We start from the raw sequence: 18,792 nt of genomic DNA on the forward strand, positions 1-18,792 counted from the left end.
GCGGTCACGCTGAGCTGATGTGGCCGCGGGCCCCTGCTTCTGCGGCCTCCGGTCCCAGCAGGGTCTGGGAGGGTCAAGGCAGGGGACAGTGGTGGTGCTTGGCCACTGCGGGCTCTGCTGATGAGTGAACCAGTGGGTAGTGAGTGCCCCTGAGGGGCTCACACTGGGCGGTTTAAACAATTCCGTTTAAAGTGTAGACATATATGAAGCTGACATTAATAGTGTATATAAATATCCTTTTTCCATGACTGAGCCTGGAGGACCATGGAGGTATGCAGAAATAAAAGCAGATCTTACAGCTTCTAAGATCAGTACTGGGTCCCTTTCCCCTTCCCTGAGCTGGTCCTTCCCTTAATTCTGAATGTAAACATCATCGTTTTTGCCAGAATTACACAACCAAGTCAAAGAACAACTAGGTCTGGTAAGTAAGCTGAATTTTTAAAAAAGTTTTTATTTATTTATTTTTTTAGTAATCTCTACCCCCAGTGTGGGGCTCGAACTCACAGCCCCGAGATTGAGGGTCGCATGCTCCTCCGGCTGAGCCAGCCGGGCGGCCCCAAGCTGAATGCCTTAAGGTCATCGGGTCTGATGACTGCTTCCACACCATATGCAAACTCCAGCGCCATTTGCAAATGACCCAGGTGAGAAAAAAAACATGTGAAAGAGAATATAGTGTGAATCGTGTCTAATTTTAAATATTTTAATTCATATAGTTTCATGATTATAGGTGGATAAGAAATCCTTTTCAGATTTAAGTTCATTATAGAATATATTTGATAAGGATACATACAAACAGATTCATCTCTAATACACGCTGTTTTCCGGGGCCCCGCCCTTCCGCAACAGGCGGGGGATGGCATGGAAATGGCTCCCGGTGTTGTGCTCAATCAGCCACTCCCAACCGCCAGCACCGTGGAGTTCCAGGCGATTCCACGCACTGCCTTGCCTAGAGCAAGTAGAAATCTTCGCATTTGTTTTTAGGTCTGTTTATTACTCTTCTATTTTAAAATCCAAGATACATTCCCCAATGTAAACAATAAATTCCAATCTGTCACACAAAATGGGTAAGGCTTTCTTGACAAACGTATGCCACCTGTGTTTTACACATCGGAACCCAATCTTATTTTGTGGGGTAATGAGCCGTCCGTGCACAAGAGACAGGAAAAGAAGCTGCCCTTAGTACCTGGTGGAACCTTCCAGAATATCTCCCCGCTGCGGGTTCATTGTACACTTAAGAGATACCGTTTTGACTTGGTCTACTTGGTCTTAAAATACAAATATACAATGTCCATCAGCATAAAATAGTAAAGCCTAGCCTTCTGTCTTTATTATGAATTGCTACAATCCTATACGATACCGTATCATGCCAAGTACTATACAGAGGAAGGTGGCTCAACGCCTTGGCCACACTTCAGGCCACGTGAACGGGGAACAGAGGGTGTGAGGCGGCTGACTGCATCGGTTAGGCTGACGGTGACGCCTCTGCACGGCCTCTCTGCCCTGCCGAAAGATTTAATTGCTCTGGAGTTCAATCTGCTTAACACGAGAACACGGCCCCTTTCTCATCAGCCCTCCGGGAGGAGACCCATCAAACCCTTGGAGGCTGTAACCCAACGAGGTCCTATTTGCATCTCCCGATTCGGCTGCGGAATCAGTAACCCACCCTCTTCCTTCTCCGGTTTATTTTTTTCAGGACCAGTCAGTCAATTGCGATCATAACTCGGTACCTTGTCATTTTCATAAATATCTGACTTGGTGAGCTGGATGGTGAAATAGGAAGACCTATGTACAACATTGTGAAAGGCATTCTGTGACCATGTGTGAAGGGTTCATAGAAAAGTTACGAAGGGTGCGCCAGTCGCTTCTGTGGATGTTGCCGTGATGTAAACCGTGGCGTCCTTTTTATGTTCAATGTGCGCGGCTTCACACACTGCGCACGGGGGAGCGCCGCGAACCGCCGATCGGGGGTGACGCTCACGGGTGCGCGAAGCGAAGGGAGCGGTTTTCCTGAGGTTTGTCAGCGCGTCGCAGACAAAACAGAGATCACAGTGGCGGAGCGTGCACGAGTCCGCGGCGGCCCCTGTCCTGCTCCCCGCGGCTCTCGCTGGGACTAAGTGACCCGCCACTGCATGATGCTCGTGTCCTTGCCGCCTGTGGAGATGAGGTGGCTGTCGCCGCAGAGGAAGTCGACGTTGGTGACGTGGCTGCTGTGGCCACTGTAGACGTGGCTGGGAGCCTGGGGAGGAAGGACACAGTGAGAGCTCAGTGCAGGCACCCCGCGTGCGGTCTGAAGGTGCTAGAATTCTACGTCCAGCCTTCCCTCACTCGGCAGCTCCCCCCATGCACCTGCTGTGTGCACGGGCACAGGCGTCACACGGGCACAAATGACAGAGGTCCTCCCTGTACAGCCAGAGTCTGGCCTGGCTCGGGGACAGACATAGGCAGATGACTGCTCTGGCTGGGACATGTCCAGGACCGGAGGGCTGTACCAGGCATGGCGGCTCAAGGCAGGGAGCAACCAGGGGCCACGAATCAAGGGTGGAGGCGGAGGCCATCAGGTCTGGGAAGGACGAGGGTTCTAGGCACTGGTGTTGGCTCAGCTCAGCGGGGCTGGAGCAGGGGGAGCCTGGCGAGGGGAGAGGCGTGAGGCTGCCGGGGACACAAGCCAGCTGGAAGGGTCTGTGGGTGTGGGGAGCTGGGAAGAGCAGCGGGGAGCCTGGAAGAGCTCAGGAACAGCGAGAAGACAGGCTCACGTCTGCATGTCTGACTGGCAGGTCCACTCCCGGTGCCTTTCTATCAATTACTGGGCAGTCAGCTCGGGCCAGAGCGCATGCGCCCCGGGGCAGGGTCAGGAGGAGGGCCGTACCCTGAACTGTGAGCAGGGGTAAGAGAAGAGGTGCACTTTGCCGAAGTCGTCGCCGGTGGACAGGAGTTTTCTCTCGTGGGCCCGACAGACCGCGTTGATGTCGGTTCCGTCCGAGCCTTCCGGCCACACTCCTAAAACGAAGAGCACAGACAGAGCGCTGAAACCCCCGGAACCACCAGGCCACAGAGCATGGGGATCGCCCCGAGTTCTCAGGAGACAAGCTCGCCGAAAGCCCCTGGTCTTCAAAGCCAGGGCTGAAAGAGCGCTCTGTCTCGGCTCCTAGCCTGTCCGCAATCCTCTCACCCTTCGACGCACAGTCCCTTCCACCGCAGGGGAGCAGCCATGGCGGGCCTTCTGGGCCACCACATCTTCTGGGGGCCCCTTCTTGACTCTCTCTGCAGTAGAGAGAGCGCTAGAAACCCTGATTCTGGACCCAATGCCTTTCCTTTATTCCCAAAGCATCCGAGAGGAAGCCAACCAGTCCTCAGCCTTCAGCTTCCTAACTTTTGTTTTTTTGGGGTAACTCTTTATATGTGAGTCTCCCCAGAGGACTTCTGGTGTCCGCTCTCTGTGGCTGCTGCTTGTCTGCCCGCTGCGGGTCTGGAGCCTGGTCTGGGGGGAAGTGGCTCCCAATTACGGTTCTGGGAAACGCTGCTGGTCCCAATGACTTTGGATGTGAGACAGCTGAATGGGCATCTGCTTCTCAACTGGCAGATGTCGTGTAAACCCAGGAGTCCCAGCACTGACATCGGAAGACGATCAAATGCCAGCTCTAAAGCGATTTATGCAATTCTGTTCAACTTATTGGCCTACGGTCTTACATAAAGAGATGATAAATACTGTCTTTTCTTTTTTATTATACGCATGGTGGTAATTTATTTGAGCTCATTTATAAATATATTCTGATCTGAACTTAAAAAAAATTTAACGTTCATTCATTTTTGAGAGACAGAGAGAGACAGCGTGAGCAGGGGAGGGGGCAGAGAGAGGGGGAGGCACAGAATCCGAAGCAGGCTCAGAGCCTGATGCGGGGCTCGGACCCACGAACCGTGAGATCATGACCTGAGTCAACGTCAGACGCTTAACCGACTGACCCACCCAGGCGCCCCTCTGACTTGAACTTTAAAGGGAGTAGAAAATTCAGTTAAAGAACCAAGACAATACAAGAACGTTAACAAACGACAGGTAGATTGAGTGCCATCTGGCCCATCTCTGCAGGAAGCCCAGCGTGACCGAGGAGGAGAAGACCCTAGAGCATCACGTTAGCGTCACGTCTAATTTCATGCACTAGAAAAGGGTTAACTCCTATGTCCCCGGTTCTCGCCCGGCCCTTCCCCTGGCAGCCGCAGGGCCGGTGTCCTTGCAGGTGCTTGAGGCAGCAGAGGGGTCCGACAGAGGCGGGGGCCACGAGAGTGCACCACTACTAGAGGAATATTCTGAGCGGGAGGCGGCTTATGTTTGAGCGGAATGAAAGGCGCAGAAAACTCACCAAAGACGTGGAATCCCAAAGTGCAGGTGTACGTCGCCCATTCAATGTCTCTCGTGGCTTCCACACTTACGACCTGCTTACAGGCAGAGGGAACCCCTGGAAAGAGCAAAGCCGAGTCTGGTGACACTTGAGCCCAAGGGCCCTCTGCTCCCCTGACCAGGGAGGCCCGCGGAGTGCGGCCCCGGCCCCTTCCCGGCCCCGTGGGAGCTGTGCCCAAGTCCCGAGGCCTCAGCCGGGGAGCGGCACCTCCTATCGCCCTCTCTGGGTCTGTGTCCCGCAGCCTGGTTTCTCGGTCCTTTGGCCGTCCCGGTGCCTCCACCCTCACTGCTTACTGCCTCCCTGCCCGGGGCCTCGGACAGCTCTGCCACCTGCTGCCAGGCCCCAGCCTCCCCCCAACACACACCCCTCCCGCCCTGAGTTAGCGACGGACATCAGTCACACGTCGCACCCTGGTGATTTATTTATTCCTCAGTTGGGAACTCACAAGAGTATCAGACCATGTCTGAAAAGATTCTAGACCCCTCGCCTGTTTCTGAAAATCACCCTCCCGCTGCGGCCCTGAGTCACGCTGGGCCTCCGAGAGGGTGGGGAGGGCACACTGTGCTGCCAGGTCAACCGGGGGGAGGCGTGGTCCTGGCCCAAGCTGGTTCCCTCCGTGCCCCCGCCCGCCCGGCTTCTCAGCACGTGGACGGCTGCCCCCGGAGCCAGTGGCTCTCGAAGCCTATGACCTCGTGACTGAGTCCAGATTTCCTGCCTACAAAATGGGATAAGCCTGGGGCGCCTGGGGGGCTCAGTCAGTTAAGCATCTGACTTCAGCTCAGGTCATGATCTTGCAGTTCATGAGTTCGAGCCCCACGTCAGGCTCTGTGCTGACAGCTCAGCGCCTGGAACTTGCTTCGGATTCTGTGTCTACCTCTCTCTCTGCCCCTCCCCTGCTCATTCTCTCTCTCTCTTCTCTCTCAAAAATCAACAAAAACATTAAAAAAAGTAACAAAATGGGATGAGCCTGAGAGAGCTATGGACAGGATGTATAAGTCAATTTTGGGGCACTTTTTAGTATCACCCAGCAGGGTGGAAACCGGGCCCTTCTCATGGCCCATGACCCCCTGTGCTCAGCCCACAGCTGGGCACACGGCAGGTGCCTGGCAAACACTGGAGGCAGCAGAGCACCGTGTGCCACACTCAGTGAGTGCCGGCCCTCCTCAGGTCCTGCCTGGACCCAGACGCTGCCTGGAGGGGTGGGGAGAGGAGGAGGAGGTCCCCCGACCCCCGACCCCCCAGCAGGGGAGATGTCACTGTCTCTGCCTTTCTGGAATGATGCCTTCACAAAGGTCCCTCTGGCTGTGACGGCTCTGTCCCCTCTTCTCCCACAACTGTCCCCCTTGGGCCTCTCCCTCTAGGATTTGGCCTCCTCCTCCTTGAAGGCTCACATCTTCTGTTCCACAGGGGCCCACGCCCGCCCGAGCCCCCAAGAATCTCACTGGCGGGAACCACCTTAGAGGTGGTCCTGCCCAGCCCCCCGGTTTTATCAAAAAGGGAACTGAGGCCAGGAGATGACGCAGGAGACCCCGCTCTGGCCTCCGAGGGAACAGGCGCTGGGATCGGCACCCAGACGCGTCCCGGGCCGGCACTCACAGTAAAGGATCTCATAGTCTCCGGAATTGGACACGAGGAACTGGGAGTCCACAGACCAGTCCAGGTGGGTGATGAAGCTGGAATGACCCTGGGGGAGAGAGAGCAGGGTGCGTGTCACTCGCCAGGGACGCTCCGGCGCCGCTGACCCAGGAGGCCCGCGCCTGCCTCCGCGGAACCGGTCAGAACGTCGGGACGCCTACCGAGCACTTGCCGACGCGGGCGTACTTCCTCCCGTTGTCGCTGACCCCGTAGATGTAGATGCAGTTGTCGTGCGAGCCTATTGCTAAGAAGTTGCCGTCTGCAAAAGTGGGCAGGTGACATTTCCATTGGTAAATAAACGCTCGTCAGTGACAAGGGGCGATGCTAGGTTAGGTCACAGATTCAGAAAAATAAAATAGCCAGATCGTTGACTTCATTCAAAGAGAAAAGGCTGCTTTTCTGGGAGTCCTGTGCTGCTTGCAAAGCTGTCCTGAAAATCTGCCCTGACCCAATCTCCCCCCTTACTAGCCCCGCCCCTGCCACTCCCACACGGAAGGAGGAGGGCCACTCCCTTGGTGGCCCACGGGCCGTGGCCACCTCACTCCTCACCACGTGCTGGCTCTCAGACCTCTGCACACACTGTTCTCACCCACCCCCACCCTGCAGGCGCCTCCCGCCTCACCTCTGCACACACTGTCCTCCCTCCTACCCACCCTGCCCTGCCTAGAAGGCTCCTCTGCCTCCCCTCTGCCTGGAGGGCCCTTCCCACCTCTCTTCCAATAGGCCACCAGTTCCCACTTTCCCCTGGGTCTCTGGCCTCCTGAAGGATGAAGGACTCGGCTTGGAGCGTGTGTGGAGACGCAGGGAGGAAGGAGCTCAGTGTGACCTGAAAGCAGGCCAGCCCTGGTGGCTGGCGGATGAACTTGCCACGTGTGAAGGCAGAGGGGGCAGACCCGGAAGTACTGGGAAGGAGACAAGGCCTGAGCCACTAACCCAGAGATGGTCAGACCTCCCCGAGTCGTGGAACCGGAAGGAAGGGGATGGGAGCCGCGTGGGGGGCGACCTGGGGTCCAGAGCGGGGCGAAGAGCAGCGGCGGCCCTGCACACTAGCTCGGGGGCCGTGCCCACACCCCTGCTCTCACTCAGCGTCAGTCCCACCACCTACAAAGCACGGTGCATGGCGCCTCTCCAAGTAACTCAGAGGGTTTCCGTGACGGCATCTGTAAGGTCCCCGTGGCCACCGGCCCATCAGAAGGCTTCCATGAAGGGCCCTGTCCCCACCTCCCTCATCAGATTTTCCTTCTCTCCAGAGAGGGAGTCCTGCAGGCAAGAGCACGGCCTGACCCCCCAGGAAATGGCAGTCAGGACGTCCTAGCCCGGGGCCAGCTCAAAATAAGGGCGTCGGCAAGACCAAGTCCAGAGCACGAACCCTAACAGAACGGAGGGAACTGGCCCAAGACAGCGCGGAGGCCTGGAGGCGGGCACCCTCAGCTGCCGAAAGTTCTCGAGAAAGCCAGACGGCTGCGTGGGAAGCCACACACACATGATTCCTCCACGTGACCGGGCCCGACTAGAGTGATGACAGATGCTAAACGCTGATGACAACGACTACCAAGTTATAACTACCCACACGCACACAGAGTCCACCACGTACGGCCCTAGACTGCTTCCGTGACCGTGTACTTACACCTGATAAGCCCTACAGACAGGAAGGTCTGACCATCCCCGTTTTCATGGGAAAGTAACTTGCTCAAGGTCATACAGGTTTATGGAACTGGATTCGAACGCAGGGAGTCTGACTCCAAAGCCCCAGCACGTGGTGGCTAATCCCGCAGCCCGTGGCCCAGCGCAAGGGTGCAGAACGGCCGAAGAGCACGTGACGTGCCGGCTTGGGTGCTCTTCGGAAGGGATCTCGAGGTAAGAACCCCCTAGCTCACCTGTTCACGCCAAGACAATGAGGTTTCTTTCAGAACGGAACCATTTGTTACACTTTTGGCGGCTCTAGCTCTCAGACTCGGACCCAAGGACCTCATGTAAGTGAGATCACACACTATTTGTCTTTTTGTGTCTGCCTTCATTCGCTCAGTGTAACGGCCTCATGTGGCTGTAGAAGTGTCAGAATTTCCTTCTTTCAAAAAACCTTTTTTTAATGTTTATGTTATTTGAGAGAGAGAGAGAGAGAGAGAATGTGAATGGGGGAGGGGCAGAGAGAGAGGGGGACACAGAATCTGAAGTGGGTTCTAGACTCCAAGACATCAGCACAGAGCCCAACATGGGGCTCGAACCCACGAACCACAAGACCATGACCTGAGACAAAGTCGGATGCTTAACCTACTGAGCCACCCACGTGCCCCCAATTTCCTTCTTTTTAAAAGCTGAGTAACTTTCTGTTGAATGGCTATATGACACTTTGCTTGTCCTTCCATCCCTGGACGGGCACTTGGGTTGCTCCCACAGTTGAGCTACTGTGAACAATGACGCTATGAACGCGGGTGTATGAACCCACTTTGAGACAAGGGTCACCTGGGTAATGAAGTAAGTTGTCCTGATCTGGCCTAGAGCCATCATCTTCGCCCCACACAGCCTCCAGTCAGTGCCTCCAGAGCCCGAGACACACAATTACTGTACAAAGAGCTCTCTGATCTCCAGGGGATGGTCATTAGTGTAACTGACAAGAAAGGCAAACACAGTCCCCAAAGGACTCTGCTCGTCTTAGCAGGAGCTGGTGGCTTTCTAGGAAAAGAGGCATAGATGAGGGCCCCTTACACTTCACAGACACTCAAAATAACAAGAAACTGATGAGAAACACAGAAAACACAGAAAAGGATGCAGAATACTGGCCAGAATTAACAGAATGAAATACGATACTTAAAACGCCAAGAATGAAAGGCACTCTGAGCGGAGTGAACTCCTTCTCAATGGTGATAGAAGGTTCCAAGCTGTCTGTTTAGGGTGACGAGGAAAACATGTCTGGAAGGGGTGGTCCTTCCACAACGTCCCCTGTAGGGATCAAGGACACAGCCCTACCACGGGGCAGGGACCACCCTCAATCAGCTTCTAGAACACAGGATTCATACAGAGTGGTTGCAGCTCAGTCTTGGCCAAGTAATTCCAAGGGCAAAATTGCTAGTTCTTTTTTTATTATTTTTTAAATATTTATTTTTGAGAGAGAGACAGACAGACAGACCACGAGCAGGGGAGGGGCAGAGAGAGAGAGGGAGACACAGAATCTCAAGCAGGCTCCAGGCTCTGAGCTGTCAGCACAGAGCCCGGATGTGGGGCTCAACCTCTGAATGGCGAGATTATGACCTGAGTCAAAGTCAGATGCTTAACCGACTGAGCCACCCAGGCGCCCAAAACAGCTATTTACAAGAATGCCTACCTAGCTGAATGTCCTGCATGTCGCAGGAAAACAGCATCGCCTAAGACACAGGCATACAGGGGCACGGCCTGGAAGCAAAGACCTGCCCGGCATCAAGGGGCTCCTGGCACCCACACGGTCAGGACTCGGGCGCCAAGCCGAGTGGCTTCCACGGCCAGTGATCAGTGAAGAAGCAACTGTTCCCCGCTAGAGAACGTCACAGAATGAAACACAGCGAATAGACTTAAGTTCACGATGGTACCCAAAACATCACCACCAACTGGTCGCTGTTTTTTTTTAAATAAATGTCATCCCTTAGTTTATTTTTGAGAGAGAGAGAGAGAGAGAGAGAGAGAGAGAGAGAGAGCACGCACAAGCACAGGCAGGAAGAAGAGAGAGAGAGAGGGAGTTGGGGGGGGGAGACAGAGAGAGAGAGAGAGAGAGAGAGAAAGAGAGAGAGAGAGAGAGAGAGAAAATTCCAAGAGTCGGACACTTAACCGACTGAGCCACCCAGGTGTTCCCCAACTAGTCCCTGTTGAAGGGTACAGGGAACAAACTCAGTACCCCAGAAATGGGTAAACAAGTAAAAGAAACCAGGCATTTGTCTGGACTTTCCGTAATGAATGCTGCCCTACTGTTAGGGAGCAAAGAGATGATAAGCAGTTTCTCTTTATAGAAATATTACATCCAACGAGTGAACAAGAAAGTTAACACTGGGAAACCGCTCGTCTGGGCCCTTATGGATCTGTGCATTGGGCACCGGCAGCTGCTAACATCACAACACGTGAGGCGAGCAGACAGGAGCCTCCCATAGGCGGAAGAGGCCAGTACACACTGAACCTGAATGACATTCAGATGGTAGGTCCAAATATCACTTTGGAGGAAGTACAGGGGACAGAGGAACATGTTGACCACCACCACGGGGATGCACTCAGCAACACCCGGAGTGCGGAGAACACTACGGGATAAGTGAGTCCGTTCCTCCAACAAGTAAACAGTGCACACAGGAGGGGCGAGGGTGAGAGCGGGGTGGGTGGAGGCCCAGAACAAACACCAGGAACTACGGATTAAAAGGGACTTCAGGGGGGCGCCTGGGCAGCTCAGTCGGTTAAGCGTCCGGCTTTGGCTCAAGTCATGATCTCACGGTTCGTGGGTTCAAGCCCCGCATTGGGCTCTGTGCTGACAGCTTGGAGCCTGCTTCGGATTCTGTGTCTCCTTCTCTCTCTGCCTTTCCCCTGCTCACACTCTCTCTGTCTCTCAAAAATAAAGATTAAAGGGAAAAAAATTTAAACCGTTAAAAAAAAGCCAATTGAAAACTGGAATAGTGACTGATAGCTAATGATACTTAGAGGCTGTTGCTGATTTGGGTTGAGGAGGTGACAGTGATACTGCATCTGTGCTAAGGACAAGGGGGTAGGACTTCCAGCCGGTGACCTAGTGAGGAGCCTGGCAAATCCTGTCCCCATGCAGCAATGTAAAGACGCTCAAAACTGACAGAAATAACCATTTCAGCACTCTGGAAATTGATCAAAGACATAAACCCATCTGGGAAGTGTTTTTACTTTAAAAACTGATGAATTTGCAGGGGCGGGGGGGCGCTTGGGGGACTAAGTCGGTGAATGCTCTGACCTCGGCTCAGGTCATGCTCTCACGGTTCGTGGGTTCAAACCCTGCGTTGGGCTCTGTGCTGACAGCTCAGAGCCTGGAGCCTGTCTTCAGACCCTGTGACTCCTTCTCTCTCTGACCCTCCCCGGCTCATGCTGTCTTTCTCTGTCTCTCAAAAACAAAACAAAACAAAACAAAACTCACTCTGAACTACAGGATGCCTGGGGGGCTCGGTCAATTGGGAGTCTGACTTCCATTCAGGTCACGATTTCCCAGCTTGTGGGTTTGAGCCCCGCATCGGGCTCTGTGCTGACAGCTCAGAGCCTGGAGCCTGCTTCAGATTCTGTGTCTCCCTCTCTCTCTGCTCCTCCCCCACTCATTCTCTGTCTCTGTCTCTCTCAAATTAAAATAAAGACATAAAATTTTTTTTTAAAAACTAAAAAAAAGACCCCCAAAACTAAAGCATCATAGGGGCGCCTGGATGGTTCTGTCAGTAAGCGTCCAACTCTTGGTTTCTACTCAGGTCATGATCTTGCAGTTTGTGGGTTTGAGCCCCGCATCGGGCTCTGTGCTGACAGCTCGGAGCCTGGAGCCTGCTTCGGATTCTGTGTCTCCCTCTCTCTGTGACCCTCTTCCACTCGCTTGCGCACTCTCTCTCTCTCAAAAATAAACATTAAAAAAACACCTCACTCTGAACTCCCGTTAACGAGGCTGCGTGCTCCTGGCATGGGATGATCACGGGTCTCTGACAGACGTGTCAAGGTCGCCTGACAGGGAGAGGACTGTCCCTGAGAGCCTGGCGCGGGGACTAGTAGATAACGACATGCAGAACAAACGAAACGTTCACCTCTTGTGATACCCACGAACCCACTACACGTAAGGGCTACGACAGACACTGTTCTAGAAGAAAGCAGAGAGCAACCGCTTCATGATGAGTCTGGCAGCAAAAGCAAGACCTGTCTGAGAAAAATGTGAGAAACTAGACTTCACTGAAACTGAAAGCTTCAAAAGACCTCGTGGAGAGGACGAACAGAGAAGTCACATATTGGGGGCAAATATTTGCAAACGGAATACCTGGGAAAGAACGACCCAGCGGGCACTGGGGGGGCTCCGTCAGTTAAGCGTCTGACTCTTGGTTTCAGCTCAGGTCATGATTTCATAGTTTGCGAGTTCGAGCCAGGTTCTGCGCTGAGAGCACGGAGCCTGCTTGGGATTCTCTCTCCCTCTCTCTCTGCCCCTCTCTGGCTTGTGCGTGCACTCTCTCTCTCTCTCTCTCTCTCTCTCTCCCTCAATAAACAAACATAAAACATTTTTAAAAAAGAACCTATACGGAGACTATCGAAAGCACTCTTACAACTCAAGAGTAAGACACTCTGGTTAAAAAAAACAGGCCAAATATCTGAAAAGATATTTCACCAAAGAGAAAGGCGTGACGGGCAGACACAGGAAGCAGGATCAGCACCTTCGATGGTGGGGGAGACTCGAACGGAAGCAGAGAAGGGACGCTGTGCCACCCCCTGCCCCCAGGGCTGGCCTAGAAGACGCAGGCAGCGCCCAGAATCCTGGAAACGCAGAGAACCCGCACCCGCGCACGTTGCTGGTGGGCATGTAACATGGTGCCGCCTCTCTGGAGAGCAGGTTGGCATGTTTCATAAAGTGCTAAACACAAATTTACCGTGCAATCCACCAGCCCGCCTAGGAATTTACCGAAGAGCAAATGAAACACACGACCACAAAGAGACAGAGTCCACGTTTACAGCTGTGCTGTTCACAACAGCCAGGGGCACCCCGCGTGGCAGCCATGCGATGGAGGGAGAAACACACGGAGGCATATCCACAGAATGGGTCCTATCTGCCCGGCTGGCTCAGTCGTTACGCTTCCGACTGTGGTTCAAGTCACGATCTCACGGTTTGTGGGTTCGAGCCCCGCGTCAGGCTCTGTGCTGACAGCTCAGAGCCTGGAGCTGCTTCGGATTCTGTGTCTCCCTCTCTCTCTGCCCCGCCCCTACTCATACTGTCTCTCTCTTTCTCCCTCTCTCTCTCTCAAAAAAAAAAGAAACTTAAAAAATTAAAAAGGAATAAACCACTGATACACGCATAACAACATGAATTCATCTCAAAATCAGTATTCTAGAGAAAAGCCACATACAGCAGGCTGTGTAGATGGATCCACGGACGGGAGGTGTCCAGAAAAGGCAGTTTATAGAACAGAACACCAGACCAGGGGTTGCCTAAGGCTGAGGGGGTGGGAGTAAAGAGGCGTTGCTAAGAGGGAACGTTTTCGGGTGCTGGAAGGTTTGTGGTTACGGCCGGACAACTGCACGAAGTCACCCAGAGTCATGAGTGTTCTCTTACCATGGGTAAAAGCGCTGTCTGTAAATTACACCTAAATCAAGCTGTTCAAAAATACAGAGGCTCATCTTGTTCAGACATATATACAGCAACGGTAACAAATGAAAGGCCAAGCTGTCTGGGAACCGCTTCAAAATCACACGGGAAGGGTGGGGGCGGGGCGTCCGTGACTTCCGCATCCGGGTCACAGATACACGGGGATTCATCGCGCCAAAGGTCTGGTTTTGTCTACTCCAGACACTTTCCGAGATAAGGAGTTAAAAGACCCACCCCCAGCACAGTGACCCCCGGGAGGGACGAGGGCGCCCGAAGGCCACGGTTACGTGCAGCGTAACCTTCGCTGAGGAGCCCCGGGAGGGTTTTCCCTGAAAAGCCGTCTACGCGGTTTCCCGATCTGCCGCGGCCGCGTCCCGGGCGGTGTGCCGCTAACCTGGGGAGTAGCGCATGACGGAGAGCTGCTCGTTCCCATCCGTGTGGACGGTGACCAAGGCTTCGGTGTCCGTGTCAAACACAAACCACCTTTCATGAACATGAGAAAAAGCAGAGTGAGCGGTTTGCTGAGACAAGGAAGGAAGACAGGCGACAGTGACTATTCATGACTATTGCTCGACGGGCTTAATAAGCATTCTTTGCAACAAGAACACTGTGTCTGGCTTTTAGCTAAAGGAAGTTCCTTCACACGAGCATTTCCTTAAGAAAGCAGCGCACGCCGCCTTCCCTTCGAAACGATTCCGTTCCAGTGTGGTGACAGGTCCTCAGTGTCTGGGTTTTGTCACTTACATGTAAAAGGGCAGGAAGCCCTGGGCAGGGAAGGCGGACCGACACCTAACACGGGCTCGGGGCCAGAGGAGGCAGGGAGGGGGCTGCCTGCACGGGCGTTCACCTCGAGAGCTGGCCTGGGAGCAGGGTGGGGGGCACTGGGACAGTGTCGTGGTGTGTGATCGTCCGGACGCTGGCGTGCACCAGCCGGGGACGGCAAGGGTGGAGGGAGCGGAGGAGGGGCAGGTGCGGGACTGGTCTGGGCTGCGGGTCCTCAGCTGCAGTGTAGCAAAGTGTGACGGGTACGCAGGAGCCTCGGTGACCCCCGGTGGGGTGCGTTCTGCGGGCGTGCCCGCCACATGACACTGCTGTTCCCTGCCTTCCAGTCGGGCCCAAGCACCACCCCTCAATGGGGCCCAACCATCCACCCTGGATTTTGGATCTGGCGTCCGGACTCTGATTCCTGGCGTCTTCAACAACCACTCATCATTAACGTCTACTTAACGTTGACAGAGGTCAGACCGTCAGAAGCAGAGGGGCTGAGGCTGACCAGGCTCTGCTCGAATAACGCTGGCCCTTGGACCAGGCCTACGTGGGGGGAGGATCAGGTTCCACGTGTCATCTCTTCTGCCCGTGGGCCGTTGTCTGATTCTGAGCATCCCGACACTGTCACCAGATCCTGGCCTACTGCCACAGTCAGCCTGCAGGTCCAGTGGTAACCGGCTGTCAGCCATTCATCAGTGTCTGGTGACTCTGAAGTGTCCACTGCCCCCAGGACAGTTCAAAGGAAGGACTGTGTGTGTGTGTACATCTGTGTGTGCAAACATTTTCACGAGGAATTCTGTTGGCTATGAAATGCCCAGCCCTTAAGGCACTGCTGCCGATGGCTGTGAATGGGTTCTCTTTCTTTATACTCACCCCACAGTCATCACAACAGACCCGAGGGGTTTGCTTTTCAGAAGGGAAGGAAGGTAGGAAACCCCACCAAACATATTTGAATGAAACCACAGTAAGTATTTATACGATGACAAACAGCATAACAGTTCAATCAAAATATACAGAATAATAATGACCGTAGCGCCTCCCCGCCTGCCAGGCAGCCCGAAAATGCTCCAGACGCTGTCGCCTTGAATCGGCAGCACCGCGGGGCTGGGCAGACACGGCTGTCACGATCCATAAAAAAGCAACAACGCAGAGAGGTTGTTTAACTGGCCGGGGGCACAATGCTGCCCAGTGGCAAAGCACGGACTCAGGTGCAGGCCTCCTGCCTGGCACATCGGAGGCACGTGGTACGTGTTGGTGGAATCTGAATCTGAGGCTCAGGGTCTGGGCAGTTTCTACCATTTTGAACGGGCAGCAAGAAAAAACATTTTTAAATCCTCGGTGCCTTGAAATGCTTTCCCGCCCGATTCCAGAGCTGAGGTCCCTCCCACGGCCTGCAGGTCAGGGCTCCAGGGGCTCCAACAACCCCCCCCCCCAAACTGGAGGGCAGCACGTGCGTGCCTGTGTATGGGTGGCGGGGGTGGGTGGGGGTGGGGCGGCTTTTCTAGAAGGGTCCAGAGCTTCCCTCAGAACCTCCCATGGTCGCAAGTGCGAAGGACCACTGTCTTCCCTGTTACTTTCAAGACGTGACTTAGTCCTTGGTCCGTTGCCGGAAGCTGAGAGGGACAGCAAGAGCTAGGCGGCGCCTGTCCCCAGGGGGACACAGACAGCGGCCGCGTTTCCGCGGACTCAGCACGAGCCACGCTGCGCAGCGACTTACCTCCCAGTCAGTGTTCCGACCGCAACCACAGACCCTGAAGGATGAAAACCAGAAGACTGAGCTGGGTCCTAAAATATTTTAAAGGAAGTGTAAATTGATGGCCAGACACAGCACGACTGCAGAAAACACACACACACCCACACACACACACACACACACACACACACACACGGCTCTTCCAAAGTGCTACATGGTCCCATTTAAACTAAACATCTCCTGGGGTGCCTGGGGGCTCAGTCAGTCAAGTGTCCGACTTCGGCTCAGGTCATGATCTCACAGTTCATGAGTTCGAGCCCAGCGGCAGGCTCTGTGCTGACAGCTCAGAGCCTGGAGCCTGCTTCGGATTCTGTGTCTCCCTCTCTCTCTGCCCTTCTCCCGCTCATGCTCTGTGTCTCTCTGTTTCTCAAAAATAAGTGAGCGTAAACAAAATAAAATAAAATAAACGTCGCTTTCCTGCCAAGAGAGGAGGCCGTTTTCCTACTCGATGGAGGTCACATGTCAGTAATACTAAATTTCTATCCCGTAGGACTTTTCTCTTCCTGTCTTCTAGCTTTTCATTTTCATGCCTACAGTAACCAGATGATACGCCAACAGGTAAACACTCTCCCTCCAAGCCTTGGAGGAAGGCTTGGCTGACCCCACACTGAACATAAGCCTGGCGAATGGTATGCTTTGTTTGCCCGGAACACCGGCGGGCGTGCCCAGCACCCGTGCTGACACTGGACACAGCCCTGGAAGGATCTCGAGATGAGGGAGGCACATCCAGGTTTGGATCTAGCGCTCCTTACTAATGTGTTCGTCACCAACTCTGACACAAGGGAGGACGGGCTCAGTGACAGAGGGAAAGGCAAGCAGGTCACAGGAGAGAGGGAGTTAGATGGAGTTTGACGGGGAGGCCGGGCGGACGCTTCCTGGTGCAGAGCTCCCCCACCCCAGGCCATCGCACAGAAAAAATCATCGGTGGGAAGGAGGAAGTGGACGCGCCACTCAGTGTTTTCTTGGACCAGGTGTGGAGGGGACAACAGCATGATCAAAGAGGTAGAAGCAACACGGTTTGGGGCCATATTTGAGGAACAGCAGGTAGAGAGTCAGGGTATCTACAGTTCCGGGTGGGTCAGGAGAGTGTGCCGATGTGGGAATGATGGGGGCTGTCCCACCACGTGAAGGGCTGTGGCCACTGGAAGATCATAACCCAGTGACAGTGATTATTTTTCTTCCCATGAAAAGAGTGTCATGACCGGGGTGCCTGGCTGGCTTTGTCCGTGGAGTGCGCGGCTCTTGACCTCGGGGCCGTGGGTTCGAGCCCTACGCTGGGTGCAGAGATTACTTCAAAATAATAAAGTCTCTTTAAAAAAGTGTGACACCATTGCATCTGTGTTTTCTACAGATCACATGGAGGGCTGGCTGGACTGTTACTGCGGCGCTTCTCCCGCGGCGGGAGCCGTGACCAAGCTCGGGGCCGCCACGGACACATGGAGAGCCATCACCCCCTCGGGAAGCTTTAGTGCACGATTCATTTAGGCCCGGGAGGTTTGGAGAGGGAGACCCAGAGGTACGGGTGTCCAAAGCCACGTGGCCAGTGGGCAAAGTGCTAGGACTTCAGCACAGAGCTTTTAGGTGCTGGCTCTGACCCCCTCCCCTAAGTCAGGCTGAGGGGTGAACAGTCAGGGGAGGGGGAGGGGAGGGGGCTGCTGGTATTGCTTCCAGCAGGGCTGTCACTGAGCAGCAGCGGGGGAGGCCGCCCTCCCGTGCCTGAGGTTATTGTCACCTGCCCGCAGCCCACCTGTTCCTCCAGGGCCCCCCCCTGCCCCCAGGGCACAGGCACAACACAGGACAATGCTTCCTTCAGCCCGTCCTGCCGGCTGGGCCACACCCACTCTCTCCTATGGCTTTGTCACCTCCATGCTCAGCTCCACCAGTGAAGGCCAGCTCTAGACCCTTGGTGACCTCCAAAACGAGAGGGCAAGAGGGCTGAAGTGTGGATTCGGCATGCTAGGAGAAGCTGGGGCCTCTGCGGGGGCGATGAGGAGGAGTGGGGTCTGCACGGGCCCCTGTCCCCAGACTGGCCGGGTCATCAGGGGCACAGGCCACACAGGATGTACGTTAGACTCACTGGGGTGCCGTGTGGCGGAAGACCCTGGGTTTGGGGATCAGACCGAGCTGGGTGTAATCGCTGGCTTTGTCACCGACTGACTTAGTGATCGTGGCAAGCTCGTTGACTTTCTGAAGCCTCAGTTTCTAATTCCTTACCACTGCCCTCCACACTGCGGCCAGGTTCAAGGATAAGGCACGTACAGGGCCTGGTGCTCAGTAATGGTAGCCGCTGCCGTGTTCCATGTAGGGAAACGCATCTCAGCACTCTGATGTGTCATCTGAGTTCCTTTTGCGAAGACCACACAGTTGCTAACTTTAAAACTAGCATCAGGGGCACCTGGGGGGCTCAGTCGGTTAAACGGCCGACTTCGGCTCAGGTCATGATCTCACAGTTCGTGGGTTTCAGCCCTGCGTTGGGCTCTGTGCTGACAGCTCAGGGCTTAGAGCCTGCTTCAGATTCTGTGTCTCCCTCTCTCTGCCCCTCCCCCACTCACTCTCTGCCTCTCAAAATAAAATAAAGACATAAAAAAAAGACCCCCAAAACTAAAGCATCATAGGGGCGCCTGGGCAGCTCCATCGGTTAAGCGTCTGACTCTTGGTTTTGACTCAGGTCATGATCTTGCAGTTTGTGGGTTCGAGCCCTGCATCGGGCTCTGTGCTGATAGCACAGAGCCTGCCTGGGAGTCTCTCTCTCTGTGCCCCTCTTCTGCTCTGTCTCTCAAAATAAATAACCTTAAAATTTAAAATAACCCTCCAAACTAAAGCATCATCATCAGACTCTAGTTGTAGAGAATTATTAGGTCGTACGCATATGCTCTCGTCCGAAAGGTGCACATGGTGCGCGGGCTCATCACAGGGGTTTCTCAGCCCGGAAGCCCGTGACGGCACTC

General features: G+C 54.5%; 1 protein-coding gene across 2 annotated transcripts in view; it reads right to left on the reverse strand.

Annotated features, from left to right (window-relative positions):
- Nucleotides 1-686: 686 nt before the first annotated feature.
- Nucleotides 687-18,792, reverse strand: part of EML1 (EMAP like 1) — a 178,768-nt gene continuing 160,662 nt past the window's right edge. For both annotated transcript variants that reach the window (XM_029951623.1, XM_029951622.1), the window contains 7 exons: nt 15,809-15,876; nt 13,718-13,806; nt 6,191-6,288; nt 5,991-6,078; nt 4,356-4,451; nt 2,867-2,997; nt 687-2,236 (listed from right to left, as the gene is read on the reverse strand). In XM_029951623.1, coding sequence (XP_029807483.1) covers nt 2,111-2,236; nt 2,867-2,997; nt 4,356-4,451; nt 5,991-6,078; nt 6,191-6,288; nt 13,718-13,806; nt 15,809-15,876 — 696 coding nt within the window. In that variant the 3' untranslated portion in view covers nt 687-2,110. The remainder of the gene's footprint in view (nt 2,237-2,866; nt 2,998-4,355; nt 4,452-5,990; nt 6,079-6,190; nt 6,289-13,717; nt 13,807-15,808; nt 15,877-18,792) is intronic.

Source organism: Suricata suricatta, chromosome 9 (assembly GCF_006229205.1).
Source record: "Suricata suricatta isolate VVHF042 chromosome 9, meerkat_22Aug2017_6uvM2_HiC, whole genome shotgun sequence".
Taxonomy (NCBI): Eukaryota; Metazoa; Chordata; class Mammalia; order Carnivora; family Herpestidae; genus Suricata; species Suricata suricatta.